This window comes from Lates calcarifer, linkage group LG1, assembly GCF_001640805.2.
Source record: "Lates calcarifer isolate ASB-BC8 linkage group LG1, TLL_Latcal_v3, whole genome shotgun sequence".
NCBI classification, from domain to species: Eukaryota; Metazoa; Chordata; class Actinopteri; family Centropomidae; genus Lates; species Lates calcarifer.
Window position 1 is genome coordinate 1374277 of NC_066833.1, and position 16678 is coordinate 1390954.

At 48.0% G+C, this 16678-nt stretch overlaps 1 protein-coding gene across 1 annotated transcript in view; it reads left to right on the forward strand.

Annotated features, from left to right (window-relative positions):
• LOC108874713 (titin-like) overlaps positions 1 to 16678 on the forward strand; it is a 203254-nt gene that overhangs the window by 159679 nt on the left and 26897 nt on the right. The window contains 5 exon segments of the mRNA XM_051073998.1: positions 1 to 15088; positions 15188 to 15204; positions 15206 to 15485; positions 15664 to 16251; positions 16361 to 16663. Of these exon segments, the coding sequence (XP_050929955.1) occupies positions 1 to 15088; positions 15188 to 15204; positions 15206 to 15485; positions 15664 to 16251; positions 16361 to 16663 (16276 nt within the window).

Below are 16678 nucleotides of genomic sequence, written 5' to 3' on the forward strand. Positions count from 1 at the left end.
GGCCTCAGCAAACCAAGCAAACCCTCCGAGCCTACATATGCTTTGGACCCAGTCGACCCACCAGGCAGGCCTGTGGCACTGAATATCACTAGACATGAGGTGACAGTGTCATGGACCAAACCAGAGGGAGATGGTGGATTTTCCATCACAGGATACACAGTGGAGAGGAGAGAAATGCCTAATGGACGTTGGCTCAAAGCCAATTTCAACAACATCTTGGAAACCATCTACACAGTCAGCGGTCTGACTGAGGATGCAACTTATGAATTCCGTGTGTTTGCTAAAAACTCAGCTGGTGCTGTCAGTGCTCCATCCCAGCCATCGGAGGCAATCACATGTAGAGATGACATTGAAGAGCCCAGGCTTGATGTTGATGCATCATACAGTAGCAATGTTGTTGTCATGGCAGGAGAGGTATTCAAGCTGGAAGCCAATGTGACTGGCAGGCCAATCCCATCTCTGGTATGGACCAAGGAAGGAAAGGAGCTTGAGGATACAGCCAAGCTAGAGATAAAGACATCTGACTTCCACACAACACTAATAAACAAAGATTCCCTGAGGAGAGATGGTGGTGCTTTTACTCTGACTGCCAGCAATCCAGGTGGTTTTGCTAAGTTCACGTTCAATGTCAAGGTGCTCGACAGACCTGGACCGCCAGACTCGCTCACTGTAACTGACGTCACCGCTGAGAAATGTGTTCTTAATTGGCTGCATCCAACACACGATGGCGGTGCCAAGATTGAATACTTTATCATTCAGAGGCGCGAGACCAGTAGATTGGCATGGACAAATGTGGCCACAGACCTTCAAGCAAATAGATTCAAAGTCACCAAACTTCTGAAGGGCAATGAGTATATCTTTAGAGTCATGGCTGTTAACAAGTATGGAGTGGGTGAACCCCTGGAGTCTGAACCTGTCATCTGTGCCAACCCCTATGTTCCCAGTGATCCACCACAGCAGCCTGAAGTCACCACTATTACCAAGGACTCCATGGTTGTTTGCTGGGAGCGTCCTGAACATGATGGAGGCAGCAGAATAAACACATACATAATTGAGAGACGGGACAAGACTGGCCTTCGTTGGGTGAAGTGCAACAAGAGAACTGTAACTGACCTGCGATTCAAAGCCTCTGGCCTCACACCAGGACATGAGTATGAATTCAGAGTTTTTGCTGAGAACAATGCTGGTCTAAGTCAGCCTAGTCCTTCCAGTCCATTCTACAAAGCCATCGATACCATCTTCCAGCCTGGACCTCCAGGGAACCCTAGAGTGCTGGACACAACCAAGTCTTCCATCACCCTTGCCTGGAACAAACCTGTCTATGATGGTGGCTCTGAAATCACTGGTTACATTGTGGAGACCTGCCTGCCTGAGGAGGATGAATGGACAATTCACACTCCCAAGAAGGGATGGACAGCCACTTCCTTCACAATCACTGGCTTAAAGGAAAACCAGGAGTATAAAATCAACATCTGTGCCACTAATTGTGAGGGAGTGGGAGAGCCTGCTGCCGTTCCAGGAACCCCCAAGGCTGAAGACAGACTGCTTCCTCCAGAAATTGAACTTGGAGCAGAGCTGCGTAAAGTGGTCTGCATCAGAGCCTGCGGCACACTTAGACTCTTCGTCCCTATAAAGGGCAGACCAGCACCTGAAGTAAAATGGTCAAGAGAGCATGGAGAATCCCTGGATAAAGCTAACATTGAAATCACTTCATCATTCACCACTCTTCAGGTAGAAAATGTCGACAGGTTTGATGCTGGTAAATACATGGTGACTGTAGAGAATGCCTCAGGAAGCAAGACAGCCTTTGTTAATGTCAGGGTGTTAGACACTCCTGGAGCACCTCAGAATCTGATTGTCAAGGAGGTTACTAGAGATTCAGTTTCCCTCGTTTGGGATGCACCTCTTATTGATGGTGGCTCCAGAGTTCGCAACTACATTGTAGAGAAACGTGAGTCGACCAGGAAGGCGTACTCAACTGTCTGTGCAAGCTGCCACAAGTCAAGTTGGAAGGTTGGAGACCTGGATGAAGGAAAGATGTACTTCTTTAGAATCTTGGCTGAGAACGAATTTGGCATTGGTCTCCCTATAGAGACTGTTGAACCAATTAAAGCATCAGAGAAGCCTCTGCCACCAGGTAAAGTGTCCCTCCGTGAAGTTACTGGCACCAGTGTCACACTAACTTGGGAAAAGCCTGACCATGATGGTGGCAGTAGAATCACAGGCTATATCGTGGAGATGCAAAGTAAAGGCAGTGAGAAGTGGACCCAGGTCATGGTGGTAAAGACCAACGAGGCTCTTGTAACTGGCCTTACACAGGGAGAGGAGTACATGTTCCGTATCTCAGCCACCAATGAAAAGGGAGTTAGTGACCCTCGTCCTCTCAATGTGCCTGTGGTGGCAAAAGACCTTGTCATCTCACCAACCTTCAAACTTATTTTTACCACATTCAGTGTGCTTGCAGGAGATGATCTGAAGATAGATGTGCCATATGTTGCCTGTCCCAAGGCCACAGCAACTTGGCTTAAAGACGGTGTTGCTCTCAAGGAGACAACAAGAGTTAATGCTGAAGCCACAGACAAAAACCTTCTCCTGGTCATTAAGGAGGCTTGCAGAGATGATGTGGGCACGTACACTATCAAACTGACCAACACCGCTGGAGAGGCATCCACAGACATCAGCGTTGTTGTTCTAGATAAGCCTGGTCCTCCAACTGGCCCAATTAAGTTGGATGAGGTCACTGCTGACAGTGTGGTCCTGTCCTGGAATCCACCAGAGTATGATGGTGGTTGTGCCATCAATAATTACGTTGTTGAAAAGAGAGACACATCTACCACTAACTGGCAAATTGTATCAGCTACAGTGGCGAGAACCACTATCAAGGCAGCCCGTCTGAAGACTGGATCTGAGTACCAGTTTAGGATTGCTGCAGAGAACAGATATGGCAAGTCCTCAGCCCTGCTTTCTGATGCTATTGTTGCTCAGTATCCATTTGAAGTGCCTAGCCAACCACGCTCTGTGATGGTCCAGTCAGCCACCAAGGAAAGCATGGTGGTTGTATGGGAGAAACCCAGCAATGATGGTGGAAGCAAAATTCTGGGCTATCACTTGGAGCTCAAAGAGAGAAACAGTATACTGTGGGTGAAACAGAATAAACAACTAATCCCAGAGACCAGATTCAAGGTTCTTGGTCTTGAGGAGGGTATTGATTATGAGTTCAGAGTTTACGCTGAGAACATTGTCGGCCTCAGCAAAGCCAGCAAACTGAGCGAAATGCAAGTGGCAAGAGACCCTTGTGACAGACCAGGAAAACCAGAGGCTGTTATTGTGACAAGAAATCAAGTGACACTCAGATGGACCAAACCTGAGTATGATGCCGGTATCAAGATCACAGGCTATATAGTTGAGAAGAAGGAGGCATCTGGCCGCTGGATGAAGGCCAGTTTCACCAACATTATTGAGACCGAATTTGTTGCTACTGAACTTATTGAAAATCAGATTTATGAATTCCGTGTTATTGCTAGGAATGCAGCAGGTGTCCTCAGTCAGCCATCTGATTCTACTGGGGCCATCACTGCCAAAGATGAGGTGGATCCACCCAAGATTGACTTGGATTCAAAGTACTCCCAGGCCGTGGTGGTAAATGCTGGGGAGACATTCAGGCTTGAGGCTGCTATCTTGGGTAAGCCTGTGCCCACAGTGCACTGGCTGAAGGAGGGTCAAGAGATTACCGAAGCAGCTCGCTTAGAGCTGAAGAACACAGACTTTACAGCTTGTCTAATTGTAAAAGAAGCCATCCGTGTCGATGGAGGCCAGTACACTTTGCTGGTAAAGAATGTTGGAGGGGAGAAAACTGTTAACATTAATGTCAAGGTCCTGGACAGACCAGGTCCTCCTGAGGGTCCTATCTCAATCTATGGGGTCACCAGTGAGAAATGCTCCATTTCCTGGAAACCTCCCTTGCAAGATGGAGGTAGCGATGTTTCTCATTACATTGTTGAGAGGAGGGAAACCAGCAGATTGGTTTGGACTGTAGTTGAACCAAAGGTTCAGACACTGAACCTGAAGATCACCAAACTTCTTCCCGGTAACGAGTACATCTTCAGAGTGATTCCAGTTAACAAATATGGAGTTGGTGAGCCTCTGGAATCTGAGGCAATGATTGCCAGAAATCCATTTGTCACTCCCAACCCACCAACAGAGGTAGAAGTGTCCACAATCACCAAAGACTCCATGGTTGTGACCTGGGAGAGACCAACTAATGATGGTGGTAGCCCCATCCAGGGATACATTGTTGAGAAACGTGACAAGGACGGTGTGAGATGGACCAGGTGCAACAAACGCACAGTGAGTGAGCTGCGTTTCAGAGTGACAGGGCTCCTAGAAAACCACAGCTATGAATTTAGAGTTGCTGCTGAGAATGCTGCCGGTGTTGGAACACCTAGTGCACCAACAATGTACTACAAAGCATTGGATCCTATCTTCAAACCTGGCCCACCAAACAACCCCAAGGTGGTCGACACGTCTCGATCCACCGTTTCCCTGACATGGGGCAAACCCATCTATGATGGCGGCTGTGAGATTCAAGCTTACATTGTTGAGGCCTGCAACGGGGCATCTGATGAGTGGTTTATGTGCACTCCTCCCACTGGAATCACAGATACTAGCTTTACAGTCAAAAAGCTTCTGGAGAAGCATGAGTACCAGTTCAGAGTGTGTGCCATCAACAAAGTTGGTGTTGGTGAGCATGCTGACGTTCCAGGAAAAATTCTTATGGAGGAGAAGCTTGAGGCTCCTGATCTTGACCTGGATGCTGACATGAGAAAGATGATCAACATTAGGTCAGCAAGCACTCTCAGGCTGTTTGTACCTGTGAGAGGTCGTCCAGCTCCAGAGGTGAAATGGGGTAAGGCTGATGGTGAGATCAAGGAGACTGCCCAGATTGACAATACAGGCAGTTATGCTTCACTTGTCATCGAGAATGTTGACAGATTTGACAGTGGCAAGTACACCTTGACTGCAGAGAATGCCAGTGGAGTAAAGTCAGTCTTCATCAGTGTCAGAGTCCTGGACTCACCAAGTCCACCAACTAACTTAATTGTGAAAGAGATTACCAAAAACTCTGTCTCTCTCACATGGGAGCCTCCACTTTTGGATGGTGGCTCAAAGATTAAGCATTATATTGTTGAGAAGCGTGAGAGCACCAGGAAAGTTTATTCTCCTGTCACCACCTGCAATAGGATGTCATGGAAAGTTGAGCCTCTTCCAGAGGGTGGAATTTTCTTCTTCAGAGTCCTGGCTGAGAATGAATATGGTGTGGGTCTCCCCGCTAAAACTGTAGAACCAATTAAGATATCTGAGAAGCCTCAGCCACCTGGTAAAGTTAGTGTTGTTGATGTTACTCATAGCACTGTAACTCTCACCTGGGAGAAGCCTCAACATGATGGCGGCAGTAGGATCAGTCACTATGACGTGGAACTGGCACCTAAGGACAGCGAGGCTTGGTCTGTGTGTGCTAGTGTGAAAGCACTGGAGACTGTAGTGACAAACCTACTCAAGGGAGAAGAGTATAATTTCAGAGTTGTAGCTGTAAATGACAAGGGCAAAAGTGATCCCAGACAACTGGCTCACTCAGTTGTAGCAAAAGACCTTGTGATTGAGCCCTCTGTTAGACCCAAAGCAAGCACCTACAGTGTCCAAGTGGGATATGACCTCAAGATAGAAGTCCCAGTTGCTGGTCATCCAAAGCCAACCATCACCTGGACCAAGGATGGTGCTGGTCTTAAGCAGACCACCAGAGTTAACGTCACTGACTCAGCACATCACACTACCCTCACTATAAAGGATGCCACCAGAGAGGATGGAGGCTTATACAGCATCAATATCTCCAATGCCCTGGGCTCCAAGGATGCCACTATTGAGGTGATCACCCTGGACAAACCAGGCCCACCAACAGGCCCCGTCAAGTTGGAAGACATTAGTGCTGAGAGTATCACTCTTAGCTGGGAACCTCCTACATACACAGGTGGCTGCCCAATTTCCAACTATGTGGTGGAGAAGAGAGACACAACCACAACCAACTGGGTGGTTGTATCCGCCACTGTGGCCAGGACCACACTAAAAGTGGCCAATCTGAAAACAGGCGCTGAATACCAGTTCAGAATCTGTGCTGAGAATAGATATGGCAAGAGTTATGCAATTGATTCAGAACCTGTTTTGGCACAGTATCCATTCCAGGAGCCTGGCCCACCAGGAACACCATTTGTGTCCTCATATACCAAAGACTTTATGGTGGTTGAGTGGCACAAACCCCCATCTGATGGAGGCAGTGCCATCTTGGGCTACCATCTGGAGAGGAAAGAGAAGAACAGTATCCTCTGGACCAAGATCAACAAAATGCTCATCCAAGACTGCAGGTTTAAATCTACTCCTCTTGAGGAAGGCATTGAGTATGAGTATAGAGTCTATGCTGAGAATATAGTTGGTATTGGAAAATGCAGCAAAGTCTCTGAGGTTTATGTAGCTCGTGACCCATGTGATCCCCCCGGCCGCCCTGAAGCTGTTATTGTGACCAGGCACTCAGTGAAGCTTAGGTGGACCCCTCCAGAGTATGATGGTGGTAGCTTAGTTACTGGCTATGTAGTAGAGAAACGTGACCTTCCTGAAGGAAAATGGATGAAGGCTAGCTTTGCAAACATCATTGAACAGGAATTCACAGTCACAGGCCTGACAGAAGACAGTAAATATGACTTCAGAGTAATAGCAAAGAATGCAGCTGGTGCTGTCAGCAAACCATCTGAATGCACAGGATCTATCACAGCCAAGGATGAAGTTGATCCACCAAAGTGTGAGACAGATCCTATGTACAATCAGGCTCTTGTTATCAGCGCTGGAGAGACTTTCAGGCTGGAGGCCAGTGTGGAAGGAAAACCCATCCCCACAGCTCAGTGGTTCAAGGGAGACGTTGAGGTTGAAAACACAGCAAGGGCTGAGATCAAAAACACCGATTTTAAGGCTTTGCTAGTTGTGAAAGATGCCATTAGAGTGGATGGTGGACAGTACACGCTGGTTCTGACTAATGTGGCTGGAACTAAGACTGTCCCATTCAGTGTGAAGGTACTGGACAGACCAGGCCCCTCAGAGGGACCTCTTACTGTCAGCAATGTCACTGAGGAGAAGTGCTCACTGTCATGGCTGCCACCCAGACACGATGGAGGAGCAAGCATTTCTCACTACATCATTCAGAAGCGAGAAACCAGCCGCCTGGCATGGACTGTGGTCTCTAGTGACTGCGGTGCCACCATGTTCAAGGTTACCAAACTGTTGAAGGGCAATGAATATATCTTCAGAGTCATGGCTGTCAACAAGTATGGTGTGGGCGAGCCTCTTGAGTCAGCGCCAGTTATCATGAGAAATCCATTTGTTCCTCCTGGCCCAGCCCGAGACCTTGAGATCACTAACATTACCAGGGATTCTATGACTGTCTGCTGGAACCGCCCCGAGACAACGGGAGGCAGTGAGATTGTTGGTTACATTGTTGAGAAGAGAGACAGAGCTGGAGTGAGGTGGACCAAGTGCAACAAACGCAGGGTTACAGACTTGCGTTTCAGAGTAACAGGACTAACTGAGGACCATGAATATGAATTCAGGGTATCTGCTGAGAATGCAGCTGGAGTGGGTCAGCCAAGCCCATCCACACTCTACCTCAAAGCCTGTGACCCTACCTTTGAACCTGGCTGTCCCACCAATGTCCATGTGGTCGACACAACAAAAGACACCGTCACTGTGGCCTGGCATAGGCCTATCTATGACGGTGGTTGTGAGATTCAAGGATATGCTGTGGAAATTACCAAGGCTGATGAGGAGGAGTGGACCATATGCACCCCACCCTTTGGAGTTAAAGCTACCAAGTTTACTATCACTAAGTTGACAGAGCACCAGGAATACAAGGTGCGCATCTGTGCCATCAATAAGCTGGGTGTTGGTGAGCCCACCGAGATCCTGGGAGTTGTGAAGCCTGTGGATAAGATTCATCCCCCAGAGATGGTTCTGGATTCAGAGCTTAGGAAGGGAATTGTTGTCCGTGCAGGTGGCTCAATGAGAATCTGTATTCCATTTAAGGGCCGTCCTGCTCCTGAGATCAGCTGGGCTAAGGAGGATGGAGTGCTGCCCAGTAAGGTTCAAATAGAGACTGGGGAAGATTACACACAACTTTCCATTGACATCTGTGACAGATATGATGCTGGAAAATACATCCTCAACTTGGAAAATAGCGCCGGCACCAAATCAGCTTTTGTCTCTGTTAAAGTTCTGGACACTCCAGGGGCCCCTCTGAATCTAATGGTAAAAGACATAAAGAGAGAAAGTGTTACTCTGACTTGGGAGCCTCCTCTTATTGATGGTGGTGCAAGAATCAAGAATTACCTGGTTGAAAAGCGGGAGTCCACCAGGAAGGTTTATTCCAATGTGGATAATAAGTGCACAAAGACAAGCTACCGCATCACTGGCCTCACTGAAGGAACTATCTACTATTTCAGAGTCTTAGCTGAGAACGAGTTTGGCATGGGACTAGCAGCTGAGACAGAGGATGCCGTTAGGACATCTGAGCCTCCTCTGTCTGTGGGTAAAGTCACTTTGACTGAAGTGACCAAAACCACAGCCTCATTCTCCTGGGAGAAGCCAGTCCATGATGGAGGCAGCAGGATCATGGGCTACTACATTGAGATGCAGCCTGTGGGCTCAGAGGAATGGGTGGTGGCTGCTACAACTAAAACCTGTGAGGGCACTGTCACAGGCCTTAGCGCAGGACATGAGTACTTGTTTAGAGTGTCAGCTTTCAATGAGAAGGGCAAGAGTGATCCCAGGCCTCTCGCTGCACCAGTCACTGCTAAGGATGTTACTATCGAGCCCAGATTTAAGATGACATTCACCACTTACAGTTTACAGCAGGGTGAGGATCTGAAGATTGAGATTCCAGTGATTGGACGCCCTGTCCCTAAGGTTGAATGGAAAAAGGATGGACAAGCTCTTAAGGAGACCACCAGGCTAAATGTATCTAGCACGAAATCATCTACTAAGCTGTGCATTAAGGATGCAAATAAGGAAGACTCTGGTAAATACACCATCACAGCCACCAGCAGCGTTGGAACAGCTACAGAGGAGATTACTGTTATTATTCTTGATAAGCCTGGTCCACCAACAGGCCCAGTGAAGATTGAGGAGGTGAGCTCTAACTATGTCACTCTCTCCTGGGAGCCACCAGAGTATACTGGAGGCTGTCAGATCAACAACTACATTGTGGAGAAGAGAGACACCACCACAACAGCATGGCAGATTGTGTCTGCTACGATTGCCAGGACAACCATCAAAGTCACCAATTTGAAGACTGGAGTTGAGTATCAATTCAGAGTGTCCGCTGAGAATAGATATGGAAAGAGTTCTGCCATTGTTTCTCCTGCTGTTATTGCTCAGTATCCATTCAGTGAGCCCTCTGCCCCAGGAACACCAATTATTTCTGCTACAACAAAAGATAACATGGTTGTTGAGTGGAAACCTCCCACCAACAATGGAGGCAGCCCCATCCTGGGCTACCATCTCGAGCGAAAGGAGAAGAACAGCCTCTTGTGGACTAAACTCAACAAGCTTTTAATCCCAGACACACGTTTCAAGACTACAGAGCTGGAAGAAGGTATTGAGTATGAATTCAGAGTTTATGCTGAGAACATTGCTGGAATCAGCCCATCTAGCAAGGTCTCTGAGAGCACAGTTGCCAGGGATCCTTGTGATCCTCCTGGCACTCCTGAGGCTATTGAAATCACTAGAAACCATGTGACACTCCAGTGGACTAGGCCTCAGTATGATGGAGGCAGTGCAATTACTGGCTATATTATTGAAAGAAAGAAGCACCCAGATACCCGCTGGATGAAGGCCAGCTTCACCAACATCATTGATACCCAGTACACACTCACTGCCCTGACCGAGGACTGTGTGTACGAGTTCAGAGTCATTGCCAAGAATGCTGCTGGCATTTTCAGCCGTCCCTCTCAGGGCACAGGAGAAATTACTGCCAAAGATGAAATTGAGGCTCCTGGAGCTACCATGGATTCTAAATTCAAGGATCTGACTGTTGTTCACGCTGGTGAAACATTCGTCATTGATGCTGACTACACTGGCAAGCCTCTGCCTGAGGTCATTTGGTTAAAGGATGGAAAGGAGATTGACAAAACCACACCAAGAATGGAGGTCAAGACCACACTCACACATACCATCCTGACAGTCAAGGATTGCATTAGAGTTGATGGTGGCCACTTTGCTCTCAAGCTTGTGAATGTGGGAGGAGTTAAGATAGTCCCAGTTAATGTCAAAGTTCTTGATAGACCTGGTCCTCCAGATGGCCCGCTAGAAGTCAAAGGGGTCACAGCTGAGAAATGTTATCTTCACTGGAACCACCCCTCACATGATGGTGGAGCCAGCATCTCTCACTACATCATTGAGAAGAGAGAAACCAGTCGTTTGTCGTGGACCATGGTTGAGCCCAAGATCCAGGCCATTAGCTACAAAATCACAAAACTGCTGCCTGGCAATGAGTACATCTTCAGGGTCACTGCTGTGAATAAATATGGTGTTGGTGAGCCTTTGGAATCTGAGCCTGTTGTTGCTCGTAACCCCTTCACCACTCCCAGTGCCCCCTCAACCCCAGAGGCCAGTGCTATCACTAAGGACTCTATAGTGCTTACCTGGGAGAGGCCAGAGGATAATGGAGGGGCCGAGATTGATGGATATATCCTTGAAAAACGTGATAAGGATGGCATCAGATGGACCAAGTGCAACAAGAAGAGGCTGAATGATCTGAGATTCAGATGCACTGGCCTCACAGAGGGTCACTCCTATGAATTCAGGGTCTCAGCTGAAAATGCTGCTGGTGTGGGAAAACCTAGTGCACCAACTCAATACATCAAGGCCTGTGATGCCACTTATCCACCAGGCCCTCCAAATAACCCAAAAGTCACAGACCATTCAAGCACCACAGTCTCCCTGTCCTGGTCCAGGCCTATCTATGATGGTGGAGCACAGATTACCGGATATGTTGTTGAAATGAAGGAGGCAGCAGATGATGAGTGGGTCATTTGCACACCATACACAGGTGTCCAGGCTACTCACTACACTGTAAAGCAACTGAAGGAGAATGCAGAGTACAACTTCCGCATCTGTGCTGTTAACTGTGAGGGCGTAGGAGAACATGTGGACCTACCTGGGTCTGTAATCGCTGCAGAGAAGCTGGAGGCTCCTGAAATTGAATTAGATGCTGACCTAAGGAAGATGGTCAATGTGCGTGCCACTGCCACCCTCCGTCTGTTTGTGACAATCAGAGGAAAGCCTGAGCCTGAGGTCAGATGGTCCAAGGCTGATGGCACACTGAATGAGCGTGCCCAGATTGAAGTGACAAGTTCTTACACAATGCTGGTGATTGAGAATGTTGACAGATTTGACACTGGAAAATATGTCCTGACCCTTGAGAACCTCAGTGGTTCTAAGTCAGCCTTCATCAATGTTAGAGTCCTGGACTCCCCCAGTGCTCCTACCAACCTTGAGGTTAAGGATGTCAAGAGAAATTCTGTCTCTATCTCCTGGGAGCCTCCTCTAATTGATGGTGGGGCTAAGATATCACACTATATTGTGGAGAAGAGAGAGCAAAAGAGAATGGCTTTCACCAGTGTTTGCACCAACTGTGTGAGGAACTCGTACATTATTTCTGACCTACAGGAGGGTGGCCAATACTATTTCCGTGTATTGGCTGTGAATGAGCTTGGAGTGGGTCTCCCTGCCTCCACAGATCAAGTGAAAGTCTCTGAGGCTCCTTTGCCTCCTGGTAAGGTTGTCCTGGTTGACGTGACTCGTCATACTGTCACCCTTTCATGGGAGAAACCTGATCACGATGGAGGCAGCAAGATTACAAACTATATTGTGGAGATGCAGCCCAAGGGAGATGACAAATGGACTGTGTGCAGTGAAGTCAAAGCACTGGAAGCTACTATTGATGGACTTTCAACTGGAGAAGAATACTCCTTCAGGGTGACCGCTGTAAATGATAAGGGCAAGAGTGATGCTAAACCCCTGGCTGCCCCTGTGGTGGTGAAGGACATCACTCTAGCGCCCATCATCAACCTGCTGTTCAACACATACAGCGTAAAAGCAGGAGATGACTTGAAGATTGATGTTCCCTTCAAAGGTAGACCTCAACCAGAGGTGTCGTGGAAGAAGGACGGCCATGTGCTTAAGCAGACAACCAGAGTCAATGTTCTTAACTCCAAAACCTCATCCAAGATTCTCATCAAGGATGCAACCAAGGACGATGTAGGAAAGTATGAGATTACTTTGACTAACTCAATTGGCACCAGTACAGCAGAGATCTCTGTTATTATCCTGGACAAACCTGGCCCACCCAGCAACATTAAGGTGGATGAGGTGAGCGCTGACTTCATCTGTCTGTCTTGGGATGCTCCAACCTATGATGGTGGGTGCCAGATTAACAACTATGTGGTGGAGAAGAGAGACACTACCACAACCACATGGCAGATTGTCTCAGCCACAGTGGCCAGAACATCAATTAAGGTGTCTCGTCTCAATCAGGGTACAGAGTACCAGTTCCGAATTGCAGCCGAGAACCGTTACGGCAAGAGTCATGCTATTGACTCTGCCCCTGTTGTTGCTCAGTATCCCTTTGAACCTCCTGGCCCTCCAACAAATGTCCATGTTGCCCATGCCACCAAGATTGGTATGCTCGTAGAATGGGGCAGACCTGCCAGTGATGGGGGAAGCCCTGTTATTGGTTATCACATTGAATGCAAAGAACAAAGTAGCATTCTGTGGACCAAGGTCAACAGAGGATTGCTGGCTGAGAACCAGTTTAAGATGACAGGCATTGAAGAAGGCCTGCTGTATCAGTTCAGAGTCTATGCTGAGAATATTGCTGGCATTGGTCCATGCTCTAAGACCAGTGACCCTGTGGCAGCCAGAGATCCATGTGAACCTCCACACAGTCTTAGAGTCACCAACATTACCAGAACCTCAGTTTCTCTCTTCTGGGAGAAGCCAGAGGTTTATGGTGGAGCAAAGATTACAGGCTACATTGTTGAGCGTAAAGAAGTCCCCAACGGCCGCTGGCTGAAATGCAACTTCACCAACCTGCAGGACACATTCTACGACGTCACAGGCCTCACAGAAGATGTTCAATATGACTTCCGTGTCATTGCTAAGAATTCTGCAGAGCAGTTGAGTGTTCCTTCAGAGAGCACTGGTCCTGTCACAGTCAAGGATGATGTAGACCCTCCCACCATTATTCTGGAAGACAAGTTCAGACAGCTGGTTGTCATTAAGGCTGGGGAGATTATTAGAATTGATGCTGAAATCACAGGCCGTCCTCTCCCAGTTGTGTCATGGTCTAAGGATGGAAAGGAGATTGAGGCCAAGGCCAGGTGTGAAATCACCTCCACCAACTTCACAACCACCCTGATTGTCAGAGATGCTATCAGGAGAGACTCTGGCCAGTATGTCCTGACCCTGCACAATGTGGCAGGAACCAGGTCCGTGGCTATCAACTGCAAGGTTCTGGATAGACCTGGACCTGCTTCAGGACCCTTGGCAGTGTCTGGGCTCACAGCAGAGAAATGCACCATTACATGGGGACCTCCTCAGGAGAATGGTGGTGCTGAAATTATGCACTACATTGTGGAGAAACGTGAGACGAGTCGCCTTGCCTGGACACTTGTCTATGGAGACATGAAAGCAACCACCTGCAAAGTGACCAAGCTGCTCAAAGGAAATGAGTACATTTTCAGAGTCAGGGGAGTCAACAAATATGGGGATGGTGAGGCCCTGGAGAGTGAGCCAGTAAAGGCCATGGATCCATTTACTGTGCCTGCAGCTCCCACTAATGTTCAGGTCACCTCAGTCACTAGTGAGGCCATGACCATCTGTTGGGAAAGACCCGTTTCCGATGGTGGCAGCAGTATCTCTGGCTATGTCATTGAAAAGCGAGAGAAGACTGGTCTTCGTTGGTGCCGTGTTAACAAGAAACCTGTTTATGACCTTAGAGTCAAAGCCTCACATCTGCGCGAGGGTGCTGAGTATGAGTTCAGAGTGTTTGCAGAGAATGCTGCTGGCCTCAGTGCTCCTAGCAGCCCTTGCCCACTCACCAAGGCCGAGGACCCACAGTTCCTGCCTTCACCTCCTGCTAAGCCTAAGATCATTGACTCTACAAAGACCACAGTCACACTGTCATGGAATAAGCCACTGTTTGATGGTGGAGCACCTGTGACTGGTTACAGGGTTGAATACAGGAAGACTTTAGATGATGAATGGATTATTGGAGTCCATAACACCAAGAACACAGAGTTTACAGTGGTGGGACTGACTCCTGGTGCTGAATATGTGTTCGTTGTCAAGTCCATTAACAAAATTGGAGTCAGTGAGCCCAGTCCTGAGTCAGATAAACAGGTTGCCAAAGAAAGAGAGGAGGAGCCAGTCTTTGATATCAGCAATGAGATGAGAAAGACACTTATTGTGAAGGATGGAAGCTCATTCACCATGACAGTGCCCTTCAGGGGCAAACCCATCCCTAGTGTTTCATGGACTAAACCTGATGTCGACCTTAGAGTCCGTGCTGTCATTGATACCACAGACACCTTCACCTCCATCACCTTAGAGAAAGCAACTCGCAACGATTCTGGCAAATATACCGTCACTCTGTCCAGTGTAGCTGGAACCGCCTCCTTGACACTCAGTGTCAGGGTCCTGGACTCCCCCGGACCTCCTTCAAACATAGAAGTCAAGGATGTGACCAAGACCTCTGCTATTGTAACCTGGGACACTCCTGAGAATGAGGGAGGAGGACCAGTCAAGAACTACCTTGTTGATTTCCGTGAGGCCAGCAAGAAAGGCTGGACGAGGTTGACGGACACATGCCACAGATTGACATACAAGGTGACAGACCTGCAGGAGGGAGGAGTTTACTACTTCAGAGTGACAGGCGAGAATGAGTACGGTGTTGGTGTTCCTGCTGAGACCAAAGAGGGAACCAAGATCTCAGGTACTGAATTTTAAATTGGTAACATTATAGTTCTTTTCTATATTCCAAAAGATAATACCAGATTGTTTCAATTAAACACATTACATCCCCTTTCTCTAGAAAAACCAAGCCCCCCACCGAAAGCTGGGTGTGACTGATGTGACCAAGGAGAGTGTCTCCCTGGCCTGGGCCAAACCAGAACATGATGGAGGCAGCAGAGTCACTGGCTACCTGGTGGAAGCTCTGGAGAAAGGCCAAGAGAAGTGGGTTAAGTGTGGTGTAACCAAGTCCATCCACCTCACAGTGTCTGGTCTGAGGGAGAATGCTGAGTACTTCTTCAGGGTCAGAGCTGAGAACCACGCTGGATTCAGTGATGCCAAGGAAATGGTCACACCTGTGGTGGTCAAAGACCAGCTTGGTAAGTTACAGACTGATCTGACTGACCAGATTGAACAGATTAGTGGCAAAGTGGAAATGCAAACGACAGAATAAGCCAATATGTATAACCTGTAGTTATTTTATATAACCAGGACTTACTGAAATAAACAATATTACTGAACTTAATGACTAAATTCTATGTTATGATTTTGCTCCAGAATCTCCTGAAATCAACATGAAGGATTTCCCTCACAACACCGTGTATGTTAGAGCTGGCTCCACCCTCAAATGTGAGATCCCACTGTCAGGCCGTCCTTTGCCTAAAGTCAGCCTGTCCAAGGATAATGTGCTGCTCAAGTCAACAATGAGGTTCAACTCTGAAGTCACCCCTGACAGCATCAAGATCACTTTACGCGAGAGCATAGCTGGAGACTCAGGACGCTATGATATCACTGCCTCCAACTCCAGTGGAACTACCAAGTCCTTTGTAAACATTGTGGTTCTAGACCGTCCTAGTGCCCCACTTGGACCTGTGGAGCTGTTTGACGTCACAGAGGACAGCGTCAGCCTGAAGTGGCTCCCACCGGCATATGATGGTGGCAGCCCCATCACCAACTACATCATTCAAAAGAGAGAGACAACCACAGCCAACTGGATGGATGTCTCTTCTGCTGTGGCCCGCTGCACCATGAAGATCATGAAGCTGACCACTGGCCTGGAGTACCAGTTCAGAATCAGGGCTGAGAACAGATATGGAATCAGCGAGCACCTTGACTCACCAGCTGTCACTGTCAGCCTTCCTTACAGTAAGCAGTTTTTGTTTTGTTTGCCTCTTTTATCTTCACGTTTATTACTTTTTCAACTGTGTTTTACAGTACATATTTAAACCCTCCACCTCTGCTTCTTACCTGCCAGCTATTCCTGAGGCTCCATCGACCCCAGAGATCACTGCTGTAACTAGGGAGAGCATCACTGTAGCCTGGAAAGAGCCCAAGTCAGATGGTGGCAGCCACGTGTATGGCTACCATCTCCAGATGAAGGACAGGAACAGCATCCTTTGGCAGAGAGTTAACAGAATGGTGATCCGTGCTACACACTTCAAGGTTACCAACATCAACGCTGGACTTATTTATGAGTTCAAGGTGGCAGCAGAGAACGCTGCTGGAATCAGTGCCTTCAGCAAGGCCTCTGATGCAGTGCTGGCTATTGATGCTTGTGGTGAGTGGAATGTTA